Source organism: Coregonus lavaretus, assembly GCF_964263955.1.
Source record: "Coregonus lavaretus genome assembly, chromosome: 3".
Classification (NCBI taxonomy): Eukaryota; Metazoa; Chordata; class Actinopteri; order Salmoniformes; family Salmonidae; genus Coregonus; species Coregonus lavaretus.
The window spans coordinates 52302464-52329679 of record NC_139990.1 but is presented as its reverse complement, the minus strand read 5'-3'; the positions used below and the strand labels follow the sequence as shown (position 1 = coordinate 52329679).

General features: G+C 44.0%; 1 protein-coding gene and 1 pseudogene across 3 annotated transcripts; one reads left to right on the top strand and one right to left on the bottom strand.

Moving 5' to 3' along the window:
• Nucleotides 1-283: 283 nt before the first annotated feature.
• LOC311127037 (tumor necrosis factor receptor superfamily member 5-like) lies at nt 284-12644 on the bottom strand. 2 transcript variants are annotated; one of them, XM_084158785.1, is made up of 8 exons: nt 12342-12644; nt 11750-11875; nt 8979-9125; nt 8437-8530; nt 8177-8250; nt 7795-7908; nt 3419-3529; nt 284-694 (listed from the first exon to the last, which is right to left on the bottom strand). In XM_084158785.1, exons 1-8 carry the CDS (start codon nt 12421-12423, stop codon nt 495-497), a joined length of 948 nt encoding a protein of 315 aa, XP_084014911.1. In that variant the 5' UTR covers nt 12424-12644; the 3' UTR covers nt 284-494. The 2 variants fall into 2 exon arrangements, with proteins under 2 accessions (XP_084014911.1, XP_084014910.1); XM_084158784.1 differs by having other exon boundaries at nt 449-676; nt 3392-3529; nt 12342-12640.
• A 764-nt stretch (nt 12645-13408) lies between these two features.
• Nucleotides 13409-26452, top strand: LOC311127048 (complement C1s subcomponent-like; annotated as a pseudogene). Its single transcript, XR_014615272.1, has 11 exons — nt 13409-13438; nt 13879-14077; nt 14677-14857; nt 15015-15140; nt 15447-15640; nt 18353-18503; nt 21235-21350; nt 21532-21598; nt 24346-24477; nt 24688-24762; nt 25350-26452. The product of XR_014615272.1 is annotated as a complement C1s subcomponent-like (transcript).
• Nucleotides 26453-27216: the final 764 nt, after the last annotated feature.

Here is a 27216-nt window from a genome sequence, read left to right as displayed (position 1 = left end):
GATTCAGGACTTTGCTAAATCTTCAACTGTTTTGATAGAATTTCCAATGCTGTGGTTAAAACAACATTGAACAGATGCTGTGATGATGTTAAAATGAATATCTTATCTATTTAGCTACGCTGTATCTATCTATATACATCTACTTCATCAATCTGTTTTCCACCACAGTGATGTTCAATTCATGCTACAGACGACAACACGTCTTCGTTAGGGAAAGTGCAGCCGCCCGGGGCTTTGAAAGTTCCTTGGAAAAACTTAAAATAGAGAAGCTATGATGACATTTGACCTCAGTGGTTACACTTTATTCAAACCCTCCCCAACAGTTTTTTCAATGACCTAAGAATCAAAGAATGTTAATAGAATGTTTATAGTTCAGTATATTTACATTGCAGAGATAAGTGACTTTCAAAAAAGGTATTGTATCCAAGAACTTCCATGTAGGTCTTGTTCGTTGTAAAAAGTAATACAAAAAAAGATTTTGTTGAAAATCAGAATTATGTCCCTGGCCACTCATCTTCCTGTGGCTCTGATAGGTAGCGGGAGGGTCTAATGTAATTTCCTCTCATTCCATTACTGTGATCCGATTGGCTGAATCGCTCTGACGCTGTCATTGTTATGGTGGCGCTATTGGACTCAACTTCACAGTCTGACGTACAGCCGTTAACCTGAATAACAGCTGGGACCTGAATAACAGCTGGGATGCACAATGGAAATATTATGAGCACACAACAATAACCCTCCAACGTCACGTAATAAGAAAACAGAAGTACTGTATTTATCCTTCATGAAGCCTACACAAGCCCCATCTCAAGGTATCAATAAATCTGTATTTTAATGATTTCATTTTAGGCGCTTGCAAATGGAGAAATAACTCATCCTGATGGTCGATTATATTGGCAGCCTCAGTTTAGATTACATCTGATCCATTCTAAATGAGAGCCATCACATTATCGATAATTGGGAAGCTGCAGAACTACATTTACATTTTAGTAATCTCTTATCCAGAGCAATTTACAGTTAGTGCATACATTATTTTCATACATACCCGTGGGAATCGAACCCACAACCCTGGCGTTGCAAACGCCATGCTCTACCAACTGAGCTACATCCCTGCCGGACATTCCCTCCCCTACCCTGGACAACGCTGGGCCAATTGTGCGCCGCCCCATTGGTCTCCCGGTCGCGGCCGGCTAAGACAGAGCCTGGCTTCGAACCAGGATCTCTAGTGGCACAGCTAGCACTGCGATGCAGTGCCTTAGACCACTGCGCCACTCGGGAGGTGAATGATGGATATGGTTTAATATAGCCGAATGAACAGGTTTATAACATATAGCTACTCCACATGGAAAGTATGTGTTTTTGGTGATGAGATTTGTCAGGAGATGATTTAAAGTTTCAAACTTACCTCATCTTGTGGATACCTTGCACTGGATTCAATCCATATTGCCGAAGTTCAGCTCTATAGCGTGCTTGAAATTTAAAGGTCATTTCCGATTGAGCTGACATATACAGTGTTTACCGTGAATGCAGTCACTGTGAACGAAGGGGAACATGGCCTTTAAGTTTCAATCACGCTATAGTGCTGAACTTTGGCGATACGGATTGAATCGAGCCCTGAAACCATGCTAACCAGGGTCCGATCACTCATATTGTTCTGTACTCTACGATGCTAATGCTAACCTGTAGCTCAGTAAACAAACCCAACTTACTCTCTGGGTCCACTGAATACCTCCTTTCTATGCGGTATACACTACCGGTCAAAGGTTTTAGAACACCTACTCATTCAAGGGTTTTTCTTTATTTTTACTATTTTCTACATTGTAGAATAATAGTGAAGATATCAAAACTATGAAATAACACATATGGAGTCATGTAGTAACCAAAAAAGTGTTCAACAAATCAAAATATATTTCATAAAAGAGATTCTTCAAATAGCCACCCTTTGTCTTGATGACAGCTTTGCACACTCTTGGCATTCTCTCAACCAGCTTCATGAGGTAGTCACCTGGAATGCATTTAAATTAACAGCTGTGCCTTCTTAAAAGTTAATTTGTGGAATTTCTTTCCTTCTTAATGCGTTTGAACCAATCAGTTGTATTGTGACAAGGTAGGGGGGGTATACAGAAGATAGCCCTATTTGGTAAAAGACCAAGTCCATATTATGGCAAGAACAGCTCAAATAAGCAAAGAGAAATGACAGTCCATCATTACTTTAAGACATGAAGGTCAGTCAATACGGAACATTTCAAGAACTTTGAACGTTTCTTCAAGTGCAGTCGCAAAAACCATCAAGCGCTCTGATGAAACTGGCTCTCATGAGGACCGCCACAGGAATGGAAGACCCAGAGTTACCTCTGCTGCAGAGGATAAGTTCATTAGAGTTACCAGCCTCAGAAATTGCAGCCCAAATAAATGCTTCACAGAGTTCAAGTAACAGACACATCTCAACATCAACTGTTCAGAGGATACTTTGAATCAGGCCTTCATGGTCGAATTGCTGCAAAGAAACCACTACTAAAGGACACCAATAATAATAAGAGACTTGCTTGGGCCAAGAAACACGAGCAATGGTGGAAATTTGTCCTTTGGTCTGGAGTCCAAATTGGAGAATTTTTGTTCCAACCGCCGTGTCTTTGTGAGACGCGGTGTGGGTGAACGGATGATCTTCGCATGTGTATTTCCCACCATAAAGCATGGAGGAGGAGGTGTTATGGTTTGGGGGTGCTTTGCTGGTGACACTGTCTGTGATTGATTTAGAATTCAAGGCACACTTAACCAGCATGGCTACCACAGCATTCTGCAGCGATACGCCATCCCATCTGGTTTGGGCTTAGTGGGACTATCATTTGTTTTTCAACAGGACAATGACCCAACACACCTCCAGGCTGTGTAAGGGCTATTGTACCAAGAAGGAGACTGATGGAGTGCTCCATCAGATGACCTGGCCTCCACAATCCCCCGACCTCAACCAAATTGAGATGGTTTGGGATGAGTCGGACCGCAGAGTGAAGGAAAAGCAGCCAACAAGTGCTAAGCATATGTGGGAACTCCTTCAAGACTGTTGGAAAAGCATTCCAGGTGAAGCTGGTTGAGAGAATGCCAAGAGTGTGCAAAGCTGTCATCAAGGCAAAGGGTGGCTATTTGAAGAATCTCAAATATAAAATATGTTTTGATATGTTTAACACTTTTTTGGTTACTACATGATTCCATATGTGTTATTTCATAGTTTTGATGTCTTCACTGTTATTCTACAATGTAGAAAATAGTACAAATAAAGTAAAACCCTTGAATGAGTAGGTGTTCTAAAACTTTTGACCGGTGGTGTATGCATTAGAGGAGGTACATTTGTAATTGTGGTGAACTATTCCAACTACCACTGAGGGACTTTCACCTGTGTTGATGAAGAGTGGCTCAGTACCTTTCTGGTCCAGGCTCCAATGGCTGTTGCACTCTGTGGGGAACTTGAGCTCAGCTGGATCGAAGGAAGGAGTTGCAGGCTCTACAGGAATACCAGGACCACTGGAGTTGGCTACAGACAGACAGGCAGACAGACAGACATGAGATCACTGAGTAGCACTATCAACATTCATGTATTTGTTGCATCTTATCTGACTTACTGTTATTGTGGGTAAGTCCAACCGCTACTGATGAAGCATTGATATAAAGGACAGTCACGAAATGTTTCAGCCAGTGACGCCACTGTACTTTACCCAAAGCTTTCTTGCTATGAGTTAACTGGCTGTGATACATGTGTCATGTGGTTTTCCAATAACCGTGTCAAGCTCAACATAAAACAGGATGTGGTTTTGTCTCTCACACTCAAGAAGCTATAATAGGAGCTTGCTTCATGCCTACTATAGTTTCATAACTGATGATGAGTAGATCTACCGTGAGGGAAAAAAGTATTTGATCCCCTGCTGATTTTGTACGTTTGCCCACTGACAAAGAAATGATCAGTCTATAATTTTAATGGTAGGTTTATTTGAACAGTGAGAGACAGAATAACTAAAAAAAATCCAGAAAAACGCATGTAAAAAATGTTATAAATTGATTTGCATTTTAATGAGGGAAATAAGTATTTGACCCCCTCTCAATCAGAAAGATTTCTGGCTCTCAGGTGTCTTTTATACAGGTAACGAGCTGAGATTAGGAGCACACTCAAGGGGCGGCCTACCCAGCGCTCAACCTAGGGACCATCCCGCGCCTGTCCAAGGGCCAACCTGCACTCGTCCAAGGGACCATCCTACGCCTGTCCAAGAGGTGGCCTACCAGTTTGCTCCTAATCTCAGTTTGTTACCTTTATAAAAGACACCTCTCCACAGAAGCAATCAATCAATCAGATTCCAAACTCTCCACCATGGCCAAGACCAAAGAGCTCTCCAAGGATGTCAGGGACAAGATTGTAGACCTACACAAGGCTGGAATGGGCTACAAGACCATCGCCAAGCAGCTTGGTGAGAAGGTGACAACAGTTGGTGCGATTATTCGCAAATGGAAGAAACACAAAATAACTGTCATTCTCCCTCGGCCTGGGGCTCCATGCAAGATCTCACCTCGTGGAGTTGCAATGATCATGAGAATGGTGAGGAATCAGCCCAGAACTACACGGGAGGATCTTGTCAATGATCTCAAGGCAGCTGGGACCATAGTCACCAAGAAAACAATTGGTAACACACTACGCCGTGAAGGACTGAAATCCTGCAGCGCCTGCAAGGTCCCCCTGCTCAAGAAAGCACATATACATGCCCGTCTGAAGTTTGCCAATGAACATCTGAATGATTCAGAGGAGAACTGGGTGAAAGTGTTGTGGTCAGATGAGACCAAAATGGAGCTCTTTGGCATCAACTCAACTCGCCGTGTTTGGAGGAGGAGGAATGCTGCCTATGACCCCAAGAACACCATCCCCACCGTCAAACATGGAGGTGGAAACATTATGCTTTGGGGGTGTTTTTCTGCTAAGGGGACAGGACAACTTCACCGCAACAAAGGGACGATGGACGGGGCCATGTACCGTCAAATCTTGGGTGAGAACCTCCTTCCGTCAGTCAGGGCATTGAAAATGGGTCGTGGATGGGTATTCCAGCATGACAATGACCCAAAACACACGGCCAAGGCAACAAAGGAGTGGCTCAAGAAGAAGCACATTAAGGTCCTGGAGTGGCCTAGCCAGTCTCCAGACCTTAATCCCATAGAAAATCTGTGGAGGGAGCTGAAGGTTTGAGTTGCCAAACGTCAGCCTCGAAACCTTAATGACTTGGAGAAGATCTGCAAAGAGGAGTGGGACCAAATCCCTCCTGAGATGTGTGCAAACCTGGTGGCCAACTACAAGAAACGTCTGACCTCTGTGATTGCCAACAAGGGTTTTGCCACCAAGTACTAAGTCATGTTTTGCAGAGGGGTCAAATACTTATTTCCCTCATTAAAATGCAAATCAATTTATAACATTTTTTACATGCGTTTTTCTGGATTTTGTTGTTGTTATTCTGTCTCTCACTGTTCAAATAAACCTACCATTAAAATTATAGACTGATCATTTCTTTGTCAGTGGGCAAACGTACAAAATCAGCAGGGGATCAAATACTTTTTTCCCTCACTGTACATGGAATCTGGAGGTAGTTTTTTTTATTTCTACCTTCACAGGGTAGTCTAACTGCGGTTATTTATTATTTGGAACCTGTATTTAGCTTGATTTGAATTAAATACTGTATATATATAATTGAAACGACATTTTTCAAAAAGAGGATATGTGCCTACGATGTTCTCTCAACTCCCCATTTTATGCTCAGTCATTCTCTCAACAAACATCTGTTTGTTTGAGATATTAGGCTGAAACATAAATGTTATAACCAGAAGCCAATCGCAGTTGTGTCTATAGGGTCTCCTCTTATGCTCCTGTGACATTTAGCTGCACTCGGACTCACATTGGTTGATGTGCTGTGCACTCATCTCCTGATCGAGCATAAACATGAGCAATGCAGTCAAGTTTCACTTTAACTCATATTGTCTTTGATCTGATTCATCTCTAGAGGAAGTGGCGAGTTCTTACGTCTGACGGTGAAAAGAAATGACCTTGTTTCCTTTCATTCAATCCAAATTACGTCTAGCACCTTGACACCTAATATTTGTACAATGTGATGCATATTGTCACTGTGTAGGAGAGAATAGAAACACTAAGAATTCTCACTGCCTCTGCGTCTGTCACCAAATAATATATACTGTACCTGATCTGAAGTCTGCTGGCTGGGGAATCACACAGAGAGACAAAAATAGCATTTACTTAACAATTGGTAGGCCTAACTATCAAATGGGGCCTAGGGTGGTGCTTAAAAAAAAAGAATCCCAAAGAAACAAACAAGTTGTTAATAGGTTATAACTATGTATGTACAAAAGCCCTCAGAGTGGAGTAGCGTACAGCTGAGATGGACTTGCTCAAGCAAGTTGATTTCATCTGTTGACTCACTCATGCAATCACACACCTGTCAGTAATTATCAGGACTGCCCTGATAGGCGCATTCACACTTCGTTTGTATTTAAAGCCTGTCAAGCCATTTCTCAGTTTCTTTCCAGTTGTTTGCGTCCAAGTTAAGAGTAGGTTTGTTTCCTGTCCTTATTTTCATTATTTCAGATGTATTGGTTTAATAGGTTTATCCTTATCACCTTTTATGTTATGCAACTTGCTCATGATGTCTCTCCTTTGTTGCAGAACCACACAAATCCAACTTTACCATGTCTAACCACAAGTCCTCAATAAATATGTGAACTTTGGCACTGTCTCTGTCATCGGCGAGTACTCCTGGTGACATCTATCCAACAAATTACCTATCTAGGTTCCTTAGCCTATTTTTCATGGTCCTTCAAGCTGGATGATGTTTACCAGGTGTACCGTAGCAGATTTCCAGTTTCCTTCTCACCTGAATGACTGTGTGGTTGGTCACCCATTAACAGGACAGGGCTCTAACAGCATGACTTTGTCTCCATTCATCACGTCTTTGGGCTACCAACATAAACAAGCACCATTGTGGGAAATGGCGAAGCGATGCTCCAGTGCTCCGGCAGCACAACACCACCCCTTCCCCCGGGCTACCCATATATCTACTGAACCTGTAATGTCACCACTGTGGACCAGCCAAGACTCTCGCCTAACTCCCAACTGCACTGGACACAAAGCATCAGCTAGCAGTTGCCTTGGAGTTGTCAAACGCTTCCCAAATGGAGCCTCAGCGACGCTGTTGCCATGGCATCTCCTTCCGCTCCCCCTTGGAGCCACACCCTGCTGTGCTGTAAAGAGTGTCCACCTTTCCTGACGCCCTGGGACTTGGCTAATCCATGTCACAGGTTTTCAACATGACCCCGCGCCCGTCCGAGGGGCCAACCTGGGCCCGTCAAGGGGCGGCCTACCCAGCGCTCAACCTAGGGACCATCCCGCGCCTGTCCAAGGGCCAACCTGCACTCGTCCAAGGGACCATCCTACGCCTGTCCAAGAGGTGGCCTACCAGGTACCCATTCAAGGGGTCTCACCTGAGCCTGCCCAAGTGGTCTACCCTGCCACGCCTACATCGGTCCTGACCAACAACCCTATTTTTCAATGTTATTACAATTTTTCATTGTAATGTCTTAGTAAATACCTACACATTTTTCTACAGTACAAAGAGAGAGTCCCTGTAATATGAAGGAATATGGTGGGAACTCCCTCTAGCTAATGCTTACATCAATCCAATCTTTTTAAATCCATGATGAGGAGTGCACAAACACACACTTATTCAGTGTGGGCGTTGGCAGTGATGACATACGCACCTGGCATGTAAGATTGACGCTTGGCCCTCCAATATATGCAGATCAAGATTATGATGAGGAGTGAGGTCACCACTAGTCCCGCCCACAGACTGGTAGGCAGTATCCAGGGACACCCTGAGAGAGAGGGACAACCTAACAAACAGCCAATCTATATATGAGGCTCTATCTGAACCATTTCTGAGGGAGAATGTAATGTGCTTTAATCTTGTTTACACTATTAGATGTACATTACTTATGTCAATAAATCATTCAATCAATTCAATTTTTTACTGAGAGAGAAAGAGGGGAGGTGGAAGAAATATTGGTAAAATGCCATGTATACCATCTAGTTTTCTATATACTTCCACCTACTGTGCAATAAAAGAGATGCTATTCGACCTACGAGATATGACATCACACACAGCATCGGTCGTCTCAGTCCCAGCACTTTTCACCTCCCTCCCTAGGTCCCCACACCTGAGAGAGAGAGCGAGAGAGAGAGGAAAGAAAGTGATTGTGAAACAGAGAAAGGAGTTTAACCCCACAGTTAACCCCACTGTCCCACAACTTTATAAAAATGTCAAACGTTTTGTGTCAAACAAATGCACCTACTGAGTTGACGTTTGATAAAAATCAGAGCCACTTTGTGTGAAGGGTTCTGACCTGGTGTGTGTTTGGCAGCGTGTGATGGCATCGGAGATGTTGTTGTAGGTCCCAGGTAGGCACGGGGCACAGACTGTGTCATTGTGGGGGGTGGCTGGGGGGTTTAGGAACAGATGTCAGACATGTCAGCTGCTCAAAGTAAAGTACACACACCCGGCAGAATATACAAGCACAGAGTAATAAGATGTTTTGTACTGCCAAAGGCCCACAGTGGTTTAAACATTGACCCTGAGTGCATCTTATTAGACTACAGTCTCTGATTTCTTGTCAGGTGTCTTTTCAATGACAGCCTTAGTATCTCCAACTCATGATCAGCTCATCAGAGGCAATGGTGTGTCATATTAGAACAGGGTGTAGAGGTGAGGAGGCTGCTGAGGGGAGGACGGCTCATAATAATGTCTGGAACGAAGCAAATAGGATGGCATCGAACCATGTGTTTGATGTATTGGATACCTTTCCACTTATTCCACTACAGCCATTATCACGAGCCTGTCCTCCACAATTAAGGTGCCACCAACCTGTGGTGAGGAGGCAGTTCTCACCTTCATTCACGACCCCTGACCCCAGAGGGCACAGGGTCACGGGTAGGCAGTGTTCACATCCATCGTCCGTACAGTAGAAACCAGTCACACACACACATTGCCTGTCCCTACTGGCTTCACACTCACTCCATACCCTCTGGTTATTACCTGAGAGAGGGAGAGAGAGATGGAGAGAAGAGAAGGGAGAGAAAGAGTGGGAGAGAGGACGGTAGAGGGAGAGATGAGGTATTGAGCGGGAAAGGCAAAAAATGATGAAGTGAGGTGAAAAGAGAGAGGGGATAGAGAGCGAGAAAGAGAGGAGGGGGCAGGGGGGAGCGAGAGAGAGAGAGCAGGGGCGGGGGGGAGAGAGAGAGAGAGAGAGAGAGAGAGAGAGAGAGAGAGAGAGAGAGAAGGAGCATGAGAGAGCGAGGAGGGCGGAGAGAGAGAGAGAGAAAGCTTTGACTATGTACAGACTCAGTGAGCATAGCCTTGCTATTGAGAAAGGCCGCCGTAGGAAGACCTGGCTCTCAAGAGAAGACAGGCTATGTGCACACTGCCCACGAAATGAGGTGGAAACTGAGCTGCACTTCCTAACTTCCTGCCAAATGTATGACCATATTAGAAACACATACAGTGGGGAAAAAAAGTATTTAGTCAGCCACCAATTGTGCAAGTTCTCCCACTTAAAAAGATGAGAGAGGCCTGTAATTTTCATCATAGGTACACGTCAACTATGACAGACAAAATGAGAAAAAAAATCCAGAAAATCACATTGTAGGATTTTAATGAATTTATTTGCAAATTATGGTGGAAAATAAGTATTTGGTCAATAACAAACGTTTCTCAATACTTTGTTATATACCCTTTGTTGGCAATGACACAGGTCAAACGTTTTCTGTAAGTCTTCACAAGGTTTTCACACACTGTTGCTGGTATTTTGGCCCATTCCTCCATGCAGATCTCCTCTAGAGCAGTGATGTTTTGGGGCTGTCGCTGGGCAACACGGACTTTCAACTCCCTCCAAAGATTTTCTATGGGGTTGAGATCTGGAGACTGGCTAGGCCACTCCAGGACCTTGAAATGCTTCTTACGAAGCCACTCCTTCGTTGCCCGGGCGGTGTGTTTGGGATCATTGTCATGCTGAAAGACCCAGCCACGTTTCATCTTCAATGCCCTTGCTGATGGAAGGAGGTTTTCACTCAAAATCTCACGATACATGGCCCCATTCATTCTTTCCTTTACACGGATCAGTCGTCCTGGTCCCTTTGCAGAAAAACAGCCCCAAAGCATGATGTTTCCACCCCCATGCTTCACAGTAGGTATGGTGTTCTTTGGATGCAACTCAGCATACTTTGTCCTCCAAACACGACGAGTTGAGTTTTTACCAAAAAGTTATATTTTGGTTTCATCTGACCATATGACATTCTCCCAATCCTCTTCTGGATCATCCAAATGCACTCTAGCAAACTTCAGATGGGCCTGGACATGTACTGGCTTAAGCAGGGGGACACGTCTGGCACTGCAGGATTTGAGTCCCTGGCGGCGTAGTGTGTTACTGATGGTAGGCTTTGTTACTTTGGTCCCAGCTCTCTGCAGGTAATTCACTAGGTCCCCCCGTGTGGTTCTGGGATTTTTGCTCACCGTTCTTGTGATCATTTTGACCCCACGGGGTGAGATCTTGCGTGGAGCCCCAGATCGAGGGAGATTATCAGTGGTCTTGTATGTCTTCCATTTCCTAATAATTGCTCCCACAGTTGATTTCTTCAAACCAAGCTGCTTACCTATTGCAGATTCAGTCTTCCCAGCCTGGTGCAGGTATACAATTTTGTTTCTGGTGTCCTTTGACAGCTCTTTGGTCTTGGCCATAGTGGAGTTTGACTGTTTGAGGTTGTGGACAGGTGTCTTTTATACTGATAACAAGTTCAAACAGGTGCCATTAATACAGGTAACGAGTGGAGGACAGAGGAGCCTCTTAAAGAAGAAGTTACAGGTCTGTGAGAGCCAGAAATCTTGCTTGTTTGTAGGTGACCAAATACTTATTTTCCACCATAATTTGCAAATAAATTCATTAAAAATCCTACAATGTGATTTTCAGGATTTCTTTTTCTCAATTTGTCTGTCATAGTTGACGTGTACCTAAGATGAAAATTACAGGCCTCTCTCATCTTTTTAAGTGGGAGAACTTGCACAATTGGTGGCTGACTAAATACTTTCCCCCCCCACTGTATTTCCCTCAGATTACACAGATCCACAAAGAATTTGAAAACAAACCCAATTTTGATAAACTCCCATATCTACTTGGTGAAATACCACAGTGTGCCATCACAGCAGCAATATTTGTGACATGTTGCCACAAGAAAAGGGCAACCAGTGAAGAACAAACACCATCGTAAATACAACCCATATTTATGTTGATTTATTTTCCCATTTGTACTTTAACTATTTACACATTGTTACAACACTGTATATAGACATAATATGACATTTTAAATGTCTTTATTCTTTTGGAACTTCTGAGTGTAATGTTTACTGTTAATATTTATTGTTTATTTCACTTTTGTTTACTATCTACTTCACTTGCTTTGGCAATGTTAACATACGTTTCCCATGCCAATAAAGCCCTTAAATTGAAATTGAGTTGAGAGAGAGACAGAGAGAGAGAGAGAGAGAATGAGTCAGATCAAAAAGAAGTGACAGTTTTGGGATTTTTCATAAGAAGATGATTTTACTCAGACAGGAGAACAATGAGTGTCAGAATAAGTAGGAGGAAGGGACAGGAGGGGGGAACTTACTGGAATGGCAGACCCTACAGGGTAGACATTTTTTCAAGGAGTTTAATTCAGCAGTGTAGTATTCATGTTGACAGGTTTCACACTCTGTTTTTGTAGACTTGCCACAGTCGGTGCGAACATACTGTCCTGGAGTAGGGTTAGGAATGAGAGAATGACAGAGAAATGTGATCATCCATACACCCATATATAGGCCACAGTATTATACTGTCCATAGTAATGTGTTCATCACAGGAGGTTGGTGGCATCTTAATTGGGGAGGACGGGCTCGTGGTAATGGCTCGAGCAGAATGAGTGGAATGGTATTAAATACATGGTTTCCATTCCATTCGCACCGTTCCAGCCATTATTATGAGCCGTCCTCCCCTCAGCAGCCTCCACTTATGTTCATGTAGTGTTGTGGAGATAAAGGGTCTGATTTTTCCCTTTATACTGCAGTTCATCATTTGATAATATGGTCATGTTGCAGACAAAGCAATTTACAGTTAATACACATAATATAATGTGTATATGTGGCACATGTATAACACTGGTCTTTCAGACATCTTGCTCCAACAGCCATCTGAACAACAGAAACACACCATTAGTCACTCACCTTTATGACAACGCTCACAGCACCTTTCCACCCCAGAAGCATCATGAAGGTATTCCTTAGTTTTGCATTCCAATCTAGCCATCTCTAGTCTAAAATGTCGACTCTATCATAAAGTTTGTGTTTTTCAGTAATTCTCCTCTGTAAAATCGTTACTATTAAAGTAAAATATTCTTCTTCACCATCAATGTTGTTGATCCATTGGTCTCAGTTTAATGTATATCCTTTCACACTCCGCCTCTCAGTCTCTAGCTCTATCTCCTCTTCTCTCTCTATCACTATTTCTGCATTTTACTTCTTTCTTCTGCTGAAGTATCACTCACTCTTTGTCTTCTCTCTCTCTCTCCCCCCCCCTTTCCTTCCTGCCCTCCCTCTCTGGCACGAGGTGCACTGTTCTGGACTGTGTAAACTAGCTTTAGAGAGGTGGATTCTAGAGGCTGCTTTTGGCACTGTCTCCAGATCAGTGTGTCCAGATATGGCACACAATACACACCAACACAATAAGATACTTCCCCTGACCACTCCACCCCTTCCCGTCACTCTCTCTCCCTTTATTTCTTTACTGAACCTTTGTACTGATAGTGTTGTAATGCTGCTGATCTGGAGCTGCTGAGAGATGTGTTTAGACGATGAGATGTAGATGAAGACAGAAATATATACCCCCGACTCTCTCTTCCTTCCTCCCTTGCTCTCTCTCTCTCTCTCTCTCTCTTCTCTCTCTCTCTCTCGCTCTCTTCTCTCTCTCTCTCTCGCTCTCTCTCTCTCTCTCTCTCTCTCTCTCTCTCTCTCTCTCTCTCTCTCTCTCTCTGCACTCTCTCTTTCTCTCTCAATTCAATTCAAAGGGCTTTTTTGGCATGGGAAACATGTTTACATTGCCAAAGCAAGTGGAAAAGATAATAAACAAAAGTGAAATAAACAATCAGAAATGAACAGTAAAGTTCTCGTTCTCTCAATGTGGAATAGACGTTGAATTGACGTCTGTGCCCAGTGAGAGGGGTTAGAGGGAGAGAGTCAAAATGAAAGCAAGAAAAGAGAAAAACAGTGAATTTGTTTATTTGCTGAGGCAGAAGTGATCACTTCCTCACCATGCTAGGAGTGAGGTATGTAATGATTTTTCATTATCTTTTATCAAACAGAATATAAATACAAATATAATATGTAAGTTAATCTGCCTGCATTTAAACAGCACTGAGTGATATTAAAAGGCAGAAAACAAGCAACACATTTGAAGTGACGGCCTTATGCAACGATCGTGATTTACAGTTTCCTTCTTGGGATATGTGGTGTAATTTTCTTCTTCCTAAATGGATGTGATTGTGTGAAATGAACTCAGCATTTGTTAATAAGGGCTAATATTATAATATATGTACTGTAAGTCTGAACTGATATTCTCATGCATTTCTCACCCTTGTTCTTTCTGTTTGTATGACTCTCTCTCTCTCTCTCTCTCTCTCTCTCTCTCTCTCTCTCTCTCTCTCTCTCTCTCTCTCTCTCTCTCTCTCTCTCTCTCTCTCTTTTCTGTCTTCGCCCTCTCCCCCAGCCTCTGTCTGTTCCTCCTGCCCCTCTGTGCCATGTCGATGCTCTCGGGGTGGGTAGAGTCTCCAGGCTATCCCCGTGGTTACCCACCTGATGCTAGTATAAACTGGAGCAGGTGTGCCCCTCCCGGCCACACTCTCGCCCTCAAGCTGACACACCTGGACATGGAGGACAGTGACGGCTGCGAGAACGACGCCCTGGAGGTCAGTATAAAGGGTTAAAGGCAATGATTTATATATACACTATATGACTGATAGGAGGTGCTGTTTTGAAGCCACTGCGCCTCCATCTTGGCACTCCCCCACCATTGTAAAAATGATTTTGGAAGCTATAGAAATGCATTTATTAATTTCTACATTTGTTTTTGCCATGCTCATTCTATTGCAGACACCTTAATGCATACTGTTAAAGGATATTATGTGAGCTAAACATAAAAATATACAGTTTTCCTTGAAGGATACTTAAATACATGTTATTTTGTCCTTGAAACGTGTACTTGAAATACTGTAGAATTCCATTCATTCATATGGAGGACTTCTTGTTGTGCCACTATGGCCGACTGGTAGCGTCAATGCCTCTCATTGGCCAATACATAGCATCAACAATCCATTGGTTAAAGTCAGGTGTCACTGACTCAAGGATGACACTTTTACTGTAATGTAACATACTTTGAGACATAGCAAAAAGTCGTCTATTATTCCTATTATTGGGGTGGGAATGGGAGGGATATTAGATGTCACAATTAGAAATCCTAAGGTGTCCATGTGTTGTTAAAGATCGGATAAAATCATCCCTTTGTTAGATCTTTGCAGATGGAAAGCAGATAGCCATTCAATGTGGTGAAATGTTGTTTGAGGACCTTGATTCTACTGTCAATCCCTCACTCCTGTCCTCCATAGAGGGCTGCCTCTCTCTCTCGTTCCGCTCAGACTACTCCAACACTAAGAGGCACACTGGCTTCAGAGGGTTTTACACACTGAAAGGTGAGGAGGAGAAAGGGACCATTGTTTCATAGAGCATTGATGTATTTCTCTTATGATGAAATGTTATTTTTGGTTGTTGTTGTTGTTGTTGTTGTTGCGTTACCTCATGTGACCATTGATTGGTACCTTAGTCAGACCTATGTTGTCTTTTTAACAGACTTTGATGAGTGTGAGGACGACCCAGATAACGGATGTACCCAGTTCTGCCACAACTACATCGGAGGCTACCTCTGCTCCTGTCGCCTTGGTTACCACCTGGACACAGACAGACACACCTGCACAGGTATGGAGAAACAGAGAGAGAGAGAGAGAGAGAGAGAGAGAGAGAGAGAGAGAGAGAGAGAGAGAGAGAGAGAGAGAGACGGGAAGGGAAGGGACAGGGACAGGGAAAGAGGAAGTGAAAGACAGAAGGAACAGAGGAGAGAAGAATGAAGTATAATGATGATGATGCCAATTGTAGTAATAACGACAAAGACGTGATGGCGTTACTACTTGTTGCTCGTACAGCTACCGACTTCATGATACCCTCTATGATGGTGATGATGATGACAATGAGGGTCATGTTATTGATCATACGTCTCTACCGCAGTGAGTTGCACTGAGGACCTGTCCGGCTCGCTGCGTGGCGTGATATCCAGTCCGCCTCGGCCCGGCCCGGACGCTGAGCATGCCCACTGCTCCTACACCCTGTCAGTAGAGGACAACCTGTAGCTGCTCCTACACTTCACTGGGGAGTTTGATGTGGAGCAGGAGCCTGATGGACAATGTGTGGACACACTCTTGGTGAGTAGCTGTAGCCTATAAATAGGGCCCCGAGTTTTTCTTAGTCAGGTCATGTGGTCAAGAAAAACAGCTGATTCTCATCATTACTATGTGTAAATTCTGTGAAATTCCTACATTATGCTGTGCACCCATGAAGGTGACCAATCCCTCTAACAAGATTTGTGTCACGCCCTGGCTCTGGAGACTCTTAAATGTTGAGCCAGGGTGTGTAGTGTCGATGTTGTATTTTCTATGTTGTTGATCTAGTTCGTGTATTTCTATGTTGGCCAGGGTGGTTCCCAATCAGAGGCAGCTGTAGCTTGTTGTCTCTGATTGGGACCATACTTAGGCAGCCTGTTTAGCATTGTTTATTGTGGGATCTTGTTCCGTAAGGTTTGTTTTGGTGTATAACTTAGGACTTCATGTATCGTTTGTTGTTTTGTTTTGATCGTGTATTCAGTACAATAAAGATGTACGGTTATCACGCTGCGCCTTGGTCCGCTTCTTATAACGACCGTGACAGAAGATCCCACCAAAGGAGGACCAAGCAGCGTGTCCAGGAACAGACAGCCTGGACTTGGGAGGAGATCCTGGACGGGAAGGGATCCTGGACTTGGGACGAGATTCAGGCCGGAATGGATCGCCGTCCTTGGGAGGAGACTGTGGAGGCACGCTACAGAGAGGAGCAGCGGCAACGCAGAGGGTACCGGCCGAGGAGGAAGCCCGAGAGACAGCCCCAAGATAATTTTTTGGGGGGGCTAAAAGGGTGGTTGGCGGAGCCTAGAGGTAGAGCAGAGCCAACTCCCCGTACTCAGGCTAGGGAGCGTGAGACTGGGCAGGCTCCGTGTTATGCGGAGCCACGTACTGTGCCGCGAGTGTTCCGGCACAGTCCTGTACGTCCTGTGCTAGCACCACGCACGTGTCGTGCTAAGGTGGGCATGCAGCCAGGACGGAGTGTGCCGGCTCAACGCTCGTGGCCTCCAGTACCCCTCCTCGGTCCCGGATATCCTGCGCCAGTGCCACGTGCTGTAGCGCCAGTACGAGTGCACAGCCCTGTACGTCCTGTGCTGATGCCTCACACATATTGTGTGGATATAGGCATTCAGCCAGGACGGGTTGTGTCAGCTCTCCACTCCAGACCTCCAGTCCGCCTCCACAGTCCGGCCCGGCCCGTTCCGGCTCCCCGCACCAAGCCAATGGTGCGTGTTCCCAGTCCGGCCCGTTCCTGCTCCCCGCACCAAGCCAGTGGTGCGCGTCGCCAGCCCGGTCCGGCCTGTTCCTGCTCCCCGCACCAAGCCAGTGGTGCGCGTCGCCAGCCTGGTCCGACCTGTTCCTACTCCCCGCACCAAGCAAGTGGTGCGCGTCGCCAGCCCGGTCCGGCCTGTTCCTGCTCCCCGCACCAAGCCAGTGGTGCGCGTCGCCAGCCCGGTCCGGCCTGTTCCTGCTCCCCGCACCAAGCCAGTGGTGCGCGTCGCCAGCCCGGTCCGGCTTGTTCCTGCTCCCCGCACCAAGCCAGTGGTGCGCGTCGCCAGCCCGGTCCGGCTTGTTCCTGCTCCCCGCACCAAGCCAGTGGTGCGCGTCGCCAGCCCGGTCCGGCCTGTTCCTGCTCCCCGCACCAAGCCAGTGGTGCGCGTCGCCAGCCCGGTCCGGCCTGTTCCTGCTCCCCGCACCAAGCCAGTGGTGCGCGTCGCCAGCCTGGTCCGGCCTGTTCCTGCTCCCCGCACCAAGCCAGTGGTGCGCGCCGCCAGCCCGGTCCGGCCTGTTCCTGCTCCCCGCACCAAGCCAGTGGTGCACGTCGTCAGCCCGGTCCGGCCCGTTCCTGCTCCCCGCACCAAGCCAGTGGTGCGCGTCGTCAGTCCGGCACGGTCCGTGCCTGTCAGCTGCTCCACACCGGAGCCAGAGCAATCCGCTCCACCGATGTCCAGCTCCGGCCAGCGGGGCCAGACCAGACCAGGGGCGCTACGGGGGGGTAGAGAGAGAGTGGTGGTCACGCCCGGAGCCGGATCCGCCTCCGAAGCGGAATGCCCACCCGGCCCCTACCCTATTGTGTTTGTGTGGCACGGTCACAGTCACGCCCTGGCTCTGGGGACTCTTAAATGTTGAGCCAGGGTGTGTAGTGTCTATGTTGTATTTTCTATGTTGTTGATCTAGTTCGTGTATTTCTATGTTGGCCAGGGTGGTTCCCAATCAGAGGCAGCTGTAGCTTGTTGTCTCTGATTGGGGACCATACTTAGGCAGCCTGTTTAGCACTGTTTATTGTGGGATCTTGTTCCGTAAGGTTTGTTTTGGTGTATAACCTAGGACTTCACGTATCGTTTGTTGTTTTGTTTTGATCGGGTATTCAGTACAATAAAGATGTACGGTTATCACGCTGCGCCTTGGTCCGCTTCTTATAACGACCGTGACAATTTGCACCTGACATACGCTGTGAAAGTAACCAGGAAGTGACTACCCCCTCAGCCTTGTAGTTTTTCAATTTTTTTCAATGCGCAAAAACATGGCGCAATGGTCTAGTGTAAAAACGTAATAAAAGGCATCTGGTAGCGGAAGTGGCTGTCACCTTCACAGCGAATAGGAGGACATTAAACCAATCTTCTACATTTCAAGGTCACTGAATATGCTTCAACAACAATGTCCCCCACTCACCTTGTAGACTTACAGTATTCCTGATACAGTACATATCCTGTTTTCCTGGTACAACATTCTTCATACAACATATTCTGTTGTTTTCAGGTTGAGACTTCCTCTGGGACTCGGGGGCCATTCTGTGGCCGTGTGCCTCCCTCCTCCCCCATCCGCACTGGGTCACACAGCGCCCGCATTCTCTTCAACTCCGACGGACAGGGCTCCAACAACGGCTTCACTATCCACTACAAAACCACAAGTAAGGGTTTCTATAAGGTCAGGAAACTACTCATTTCCTTGCACACGATAACTGAAAAAGGACAACTTTTATACATAAAAAAAGCACATTTCTGAATTAAATAATGTATTATATATATATATATACCATTTAGCAAACACTTTTATCCTAAGTGACTTACAGTCATGCATATGTTTCACGTATGGATGGTCCCGGGTATCAAACCCACTACCCTGGTGTTACAAGCGTCAAGCTCTAACAACTGAGCTACAAAGTTACAAAGTGAAATTAAAACGGATTTAATTGTAATTAGTTTGTTATCGAGCTACACAAAATACTCTGTAATGTCAAAGTGGAAGAAAAATTTGAATGTATTTGTATTTTTATTTGAGTACCCATGATGCAGTGGCCACCATGGTTGAAAATATGAAATGGTACTCAGTGATGTGTTGTGTTTGATTTGCCCCAAACTTAACGCTTTGTATTCAGGACAAAAGGTTAATTTCTTTGCCACCTTCTTTGCTGTATTACTTTAGTGCCTGTTGCAAACAGGATGCATGTTTAAAAAAATATTCTGTACAGACTTGCTTCTTTTCACTCTGTCGTTTAGGTTAGTATTGTGGAGTAACTACAGTGGGGGGGAAAAGTATTTAGTCAGCCACCAATTGTGCAAGATCTCCCACTTAAAAAGATGAGAGAGGCCTGTAATTTTCATCATAGGTACACATCAACTATGACAGACAAATTGAGAAAAAAAATCTCTCATCTTTTTAAGTGGGAGAACTTGCACAATTGGTGGCTGACTAAATACTTTTTCTCCCCACTGAACAAAAATATAAATGCAACATGCAACAATTTAAAAGATTTTACTGAGTTACAGTTCATATGAGGAAATCAGTCAATTGAAATAAATGCATTAGGCCCTAACCTATGGATTTCACATGACTGGGAATACAGATATGCATGTTGGTCACAGATACCATAAGAAAAATGGGCCTCACAATGGGCCTCAGGGTCTCATCACGGTATTTCTGTACATTCAAATTGCCATCGATAAAATGCAATTGTTCATTGTCCGTAGCTTATGCCTGCCCATACCATAACCCCACTGCCACCATGGGGCACTCTGTTCACAACATTGACATCAGCAAACCGCTCGCCCACATGATGCCATACACGTGGTCTGCGGTTGTGAGGCCTGTTGGATATACTACCAAATTCTCTAAAATGACATTGGAGGCGGCTTATGGTAGAGAAATTAATGTTCCATTCTCTGGCAACAGCTCTGGTGGACATTCCTGCAGTCTGCATGCCAATTGCACACTCCCTCAAAACTTGAGACATTTGTGGCATTGTGTTGTGTAACAAATCTGCACATTTTAGAGTGGCCTTTTATTGTCCCCAGCACAAGGTGCACCTGTGTAATGATCATGCTTTTTAATCAGCTTCTTGATATGCCACACCTGTCAGGTGGATGGATTATCTTGGCAAAGGAGACATGCTCAAATTTGTGCACCAAATTTGAGAGGAATAAGCTTTTTTTGCATATGGAAAATTTCTGGGATCTTTTATTTCAGCTCATGAAACATGGGACCAACACTTTACATGTTGCGTTTATATTTTGTTCTGTATACAATGTTGTTGATCCACCCTCAGTTTTCTCCTATCACAGCCATTCAACTCTGTAACTGTTTTAAGATGGCTATTGGCTTCATGGTGAAATCCCTGAGCGGTTTCCTTCCTCTCTGGCAACTGAGTTAGGAAGGATGGCTGTATCTTTGTAGTGACTGACCAAAGCCAAATAACTTCACCATGCTTAAAGGGATATGTCTACTTTTCGTGTCAACTTTTTAAAAATTCATAAAATCTACTGTAGTGTATTGAAGATTATGATGGGGCTAAATGTTTTTCATGACGAAATGGAATGTTGGTTGTTCAGGCAAGAGGGGGGATGTTTTATGATGTTATTTGAAATGTGCCGCTTGGAGGGTGACGCCCGAGGGGAGACTGGTGATTGGCCAGAAGAGGGGGTAACCCTTATTTTGGTATTGTCTATATAAGAAGGGTTTTAGACAATAAACCCCAGAGCAGCCATTAGAATTGGGGGACACTGCTCTCCAGACCTCGCGAGTCTGTCACCCCCTGCTGAAGCTTGTGATCTGAATAAACCTTATGATCAATGTTCAGTATGAGCAGACTCCTTTTTGTTGACAGCAATAATTGCCACCACTCATCATATACGACACTACCAATCGGTGCTCTTCTTTGCGAGGCATTGGAAAACCTCCCTGGTCATTGTTGTTGAATATGTGCTTGAAATTCACTACTCGATTGAGGAACCTTCATTGTATGTGTGAGGTACAAAGATTGGGTAGTCATTAAAAAATCATTTTAACCACTATTACTGCACACAAAGTGAGTCCATGCAACTTATTATGTGTATTTGTAAGCACATTTTTACTCCTGAACTTATTTAGGCTTGCCATAACAAAGAGGTTGAATACTTATTAACTCAAGGCATTTCAGCTTTTCATTCAAAAAAATATATTTGTATTTTCTAAAAACAACATTCCACTTTGACATTATGGAATATTGTGTGTAGATTAGTGACACAAAATCTCAATTTAATACATTTTTTAATCAGGCTGTAACACAACAAAATATGGAAAAAGTCAAGGCAGTTGAATACTTTCTGAAGGCACTGTATAATGGATCAAAATAAAGTGATGACTTAGGACTTGTTTAATTGCAGAAAAGACCTGCCGAGGGATTGTGACCTCCAACTCTACGTTGGCCCCACAGCAACCTGAATATCACCAAGGTGACACAGTCACGGTGACCTGTGACCTAAGGAGTGTTCTGAACACAGTGAGTAGGCTACAGTACTGTAAGTTCACAAGAGGCAGTAATAGGGTTCAGTTAGCTTTCATATTAAAACCAAGAGCTTGGTTTGGTACTGTAGAAAAACATTTGGAAAATTTGAATGTTCTCAAAAACATGACATAATAGATTGTACACTACCAGATACATGTGTTCTCTCTTCACAAAGGGCGACAAAGAGTATGAGTCGACATGCAAGAGGACAGGCGAGTGGAGTCCTGTACACCACTGTGAACGTGAGTGAGACGAGACTGTCTCAACAATTGTATTTCACAGGATTAATATAGCCAGCCATTAACACCCTTAATAGATGTAACTCAAAATGTTATGGTGTAGAAAAATAGCAAAAGTTGAATATGTACAGTTGAAGTCGGAAGTTTACATACACTTAGGTTGGAGTCATTAAAACTTGTTTTTCAACCACTCTACACATTTCTTGTCAACAAACTATAGTTTTGGCAAGTCGGTTAGGGCATGTACTTTGTGCATGACACAAGTAATTTTTCCAACAATTGTTTACAGACAGATTATTTCACTTATAATTCACTGTATCACAATTCCAGTGGGTCAGAAGTTAACATACACTAAGTTGACTGTGCCTTTAAACAGCTTGGAAAATTCCAGAAAATGATGTCATGGCTTTAGAAGCTTCTGATAGGATAATTGACATAATTTGAGTCAATTGGAGGTGTACCTGTGGATGTATTTCAAGGCCTACCTTCAAACTCGGTGCCTCTTTGCTTGACATCATGGAAAATCAAAAGAAATCAGCCAAGACCTCAGAAAAAATTTGTAGACCTCCACAACTCTGGTTCATCCTTGGGAGCAATTTCCAAACGCCTGAAGGTACCACGTTCGGTACGCAAGTATAAACACCATGGGACCACGCAGCCATCATACCGCTCAGGAAGGAGACACGTTCTGTCTCCTAGAGATTAACATACTTTGGTGCGAAAAGTACAAATCAATCCCAGAACAACAGCAAAGGACCTTGTGAAGATGCTGGAGGAAACCGGTACAAAAGTAACTACAGTGGGGAGAACAAGTATTTGATACACTGCCGATTTTGCAGGTTTTCCTACTTACAAAGCATGTAGAGGTCTGTAATTTTTATCATAGGTACACTTCAACTGTAAGAGACGGAATCTAAAACAAAAATCCAGAAAATCACATTGTATGATTTTTAAATAATTAATTTGCATTTTATTGCATAACATAAGTATTTGATCACCTACCACCCAGTAAGAATTCCAGCTCTCACAGACCTGTTAGTTTTTCTTTAAGAAGCCCTCCTGTCCTCCACTCACCCTGTATTAACTGCACCTGTTTGAACTCGTTACCTGTATAAAAGACACCTGTCCAAACACTCAATCAAACAGATTCCAACCTCTCCACAATGGCCAAGACCAGAGAGCTGTGTAAGGACATCAGGGATAAAATTGTAGACCTGCACAAGGCTGGGATGGGCTACAGGACAATAGGCAAGCAGCTTGGTGAGAAGGCAACAACTGTTGGCGCAATTATTAGAAAATGGAAGAAGTTCAAGATGACGGTCAATCACCCTCGGTCTGGAGCTCCATGCAAGATCTCACCTCGTGGGGCATCAATGATCATGAGGAAGGTGAGGGATCAGCCCAGAACTACACGGCAGGACCTGGTCAATGACCTGAAGAGAGCTGGGACCACAGTCTCAAAGAAAACCATTAGTAACACACTACGCCGTCATGGATTAAAATCCTGCAGCGCACGCAAGGTCCCCCTGCTCAAGCCAGCGCATGTCCAGGCCCGTCTGAAGTTTGCCAATGACCATCTGGATGATCCAGAGGAGGAATGGGAGAAGGTCATGTGGTCTGATGAGACAAAAATAGAGCTTTTTGGTCTAAACTCCACTCGCCGTGTTTGGAGGAAGAAGAAGGATGAGTACAACCCCAAGAACACCATCCCAACCGTGAAGCATGGAGGTGGAAACATCATTCTTTGGGGATGCTTTTCTGCAAAGGGGACAGGACGACTGCATCGTATTGAGGGGAGGATGGATGGGGCCATGTATCGCGAGATCTTGGCCAACAACCTCCTTCCCTCAGTAAGAGCATTGAAGATGGGTCGTGGCTGGGTCTTCCAGCATGACAACGACCCGAAACACACAGCCAGGGCAACTAAGGAGTGGCTCCGTAAGAAGCATCTCAAGGTCCTGGAGTGGCCTAGCCAGTCTCCAGACCTGAACCCAATAGAACATCTTTGGAGGGAGCTGAAAGTCCGTATTGCCCAGCGACAGCCCCAAAACCTGAAGGATCTGGAGAAGGTCTGTATGGAGGAGTGGGACAAAATCCCTGCTGCAGTGTGTGCAAACCTGGTCAAGACCTACAGGAAAGGTATGATCTCTGTAATTGCAAACAAAGTTTTCTGTACCAAATATTAAGTTCTGCTTTTCTGATGAATCAAATACTTATGTCATGCAATAAAATGCAAATTAATTACTTAAAAATCATACAATGTGATTTTCTGGATTTTTGGATTCAGTCTCTCACAGTTGAAGTGTACCTATGATAAAAATGACAGACCTCTACATGCTTTGTAAGTAGGAAAACCTGCAAAATCGGCAGTGTATCAAATACTTGTTCTCCCCACTGTACATACAGTACCTAACAAGCATCTTGATTCTATGTGTAGCGGAGATATTCTGTGAATAAATTGACTCGGAAGTGCAAAAAACATCTAACGATGCACTTTGGCTGCTCTACAAGTGGTCTGGATCACTTGCAGATGTACAATGGTTTTTAAGAGCAACGTTACTAATGAAAGCTCTGAGAAACAGATTGGCTACTAAAGATACATCTTAAGATGGTTCTAACGATGATCTTAACTCTACGAAGGCTCTGGGAAACGAGGCCCAGGACTGTTGCATTTTCATAAAGTAATTTTATATTTTAAATCAATTTGTTTCAGAAGCTTTGGTTTACTCTGTATGTCTGGCTACCTCTAGCTGTGAATTGTGGAGAACCAGAGACTTCTAGTGATGAGGCCCTTCAACTGGTTGACAAGGATCCAAGCACTCTGTTTCGTGACAAGGTCCAGTTCAAGTGTGAATCCAAATACTACACACTGGAGGGAGACGGTAAGTCCATACAGTCTTATTCACCTACAGCTGCAGCTGTTATCGTTTTTTCTTTAACTTTTTATGTAAATCTCCCCCTTTCTTCCATCCCTCCTTCCCTGATCATTTCTATACAGTATCTTGAGTACACCTGCCCCATGCTTTGAGCCCCCTCCACATGCCGTCACTATCTTCCCTACCTGTGCTCTTACCTCTCCTCTGTTCTTTCAGAGAAGTACATCTGTGATGCCAATGGTACGTGGACGTCAGTCAACGGCCAACAAATGTTACCAAAGTGCATCGAAGGTATGCCTCACTATCATTTATCAGGTGTACGCAGTGTTGTGGAGTAATGAACTACATTTAGTTCAACTAGAAATTTAACTACATTTTGCAATAGTTTGGTGGTAGTTTAACTCAATACAAATCTTGATAGTGTTTACAGTAGTTAATTACTTATTTTTACCATGTAGCTCTGTAGCTAACTACTGGAAATACTCACTACGTTTTTAGCCAGAAACATTTTCAGACCTGCCTAATTCTCACTTGAAACAGTTTTTTTTGTTTTTAATAGGCTTAATTACACATTCTGTTAACATGACTCCAGAGTGAGCTTTTCTTGCAATTTGTAGTTTATGACATTTCACATTTAGATGTGATAATTTTCCACTTAGTATTTTTTATATGTAGTGAACTACTTTTTCAAAGTATTTTTAGTTAAGTAAACTAAGGGTAACTTTAGTGTAGCTTAACTTCTTCCAGTAAGAAGTAATTGGTAGCTTGGTAAACTATATTTTCAGAGTAGCTTCCCTAACACTGGGTGTATGATAGTACACTATCACTGCTGTAACACTGTATTGTTCAGACACTAATCTGGATTGTCTATCTTCTAGTGTGTGGGAAGACTGAAACAGATTTTTCCAGCATTGCAAGAATTTCGGGGGGCCATCGGGCGAAGATAGGAGAGATACCCTGGCAGCTTCTCACTAAACATCCTAAAAGAGGAGGAGCATCGCTGATCAGTGACCGGTGGGCCATCACAGCAGCTCATGTTGTAGATGGCTATGAAGAAAGCACCATTACATTTTTCGGAGGGCTCATAGATGGGACAAAAGCAAAAGAAACTGATCCTGACACGGTTGTCGTGGTAACAGAGAAGATCATCATTCACCCTGACTACATGAAGGGCATAGCTGGTGATGAACGCACTAACTACGACAACGACATAGCTCTCATCAGAATGTCTTCCAGGGTGAAGTTAGGGCCCAATGTTCTCCCCATATGCCTGGCTGAGGCTGATGGAGAATTCAAAGAGGGTCAACAAGGCACTGTTTCAGGGTGGGGTGCGACAGAGAATAAAGATAAAAGCCAGTTCTTGCTTCACACAGCTGTGGGAAAATACCCCCAAAGGATGTGTAAAGACACACCTGTATTGTATATTAACAAGCCAATGCTTTTCACTGAGAACATGTTCTGTGCAGGTGGTGATGGGAAAGATAGCTGCAAGGGGGATAGTGGGGGTCCATTCTTTCTCCCTATGCTGGGATTAGGGAACAACGATAACAGAGGGCCATATCGTCTGAGAGGCATTGTGTCCTGGGGTGCCCTTTGTGAACTGGAAAAGGATTCTAAAAAGGGTTACTACACCAAAGTGGAGAATTACTTAGACTGGATCAAGAAGACCATAGAGAGAGAAGAGCAGGGGTACAAACAGTAAGAAGAGTAAAACATACTAATCAACTCTTAACCTCCATAATCACAATTTTATGCTCATGATTTCCAGTACTTTCACTTTTTTTTAAAAATCAGTCTGGTTCTATAAATGACTTGTGATTTTTAAATTAGGTTTTCCCTCAATCAGTGTTAATTGTAACTTCAGTATACAGACAATACCATCCTGTCATGTCTGAATTAAGTCTCAGTGGCAAAATCACAAAACATAATGTTGTTTTCTTTTAGATTGTGAAAAATGCTTCACAATGTAACCCTGATTGACAAACCCAAATAAAAATATGATTTATAAAACTTGTCTGAATGTTTGTCTTCAATCAAACTCTAAATGAAATGTTGATACCCAATTTTTTCTCTCTCTGCCCAAACTCTCTCCCTCCCTCCCCCATTTCTACCGTGCCTCTACATCTGCATTGCTCGCTCTCTGTGGTTTTCGGCTCGGTTTCTGTATTTGTATTTGTATTTGCAGTGGCGACCCGTCATTCAGGGCTGTTTTGAGCCCCTCCTGTTGAGCTTTTTTTTGTAGCCTGTTTTGCATGTTATCTTGGAATTAATACGTGTCACATATCAGTTTGCAAACAATGTAAAAAAAAAAAAAAATCATTGAGTTAATAAAGCCACATACAAACATGGTCTTTTTTTTGCTTTCTTGAGTAAGGCAGCTCCAAAATGCAGGTGATTCAGCCTAGCTCAGTGCTTTCTGTGGTGGTGGGGCAGCCAGTGGAAAATAAGGAGTGTAGGGGTTGATAATGTTCTCTAGTTGTGCCGTGATTGGCTCAGTGTTCTGTCACTCATGGGGACACTACATCACCGCAATATCTATGGGGAGAGCTCAAAAATTAAATCCCCTTGGTTGCTGCCATAGAGTTACATTAGAAGTGCCCAGCCAAGAAGGCTCAAGGTCATTGGCCACAGATAAAATGACGTCAAATCACGTTACATCTACCGTAGCTTTGATGTCAGCTTCATGTCAACATCATACTTTCAAAATCTTAGCTAGGAAGCTAGACAAGCAGTCATCATCATGAA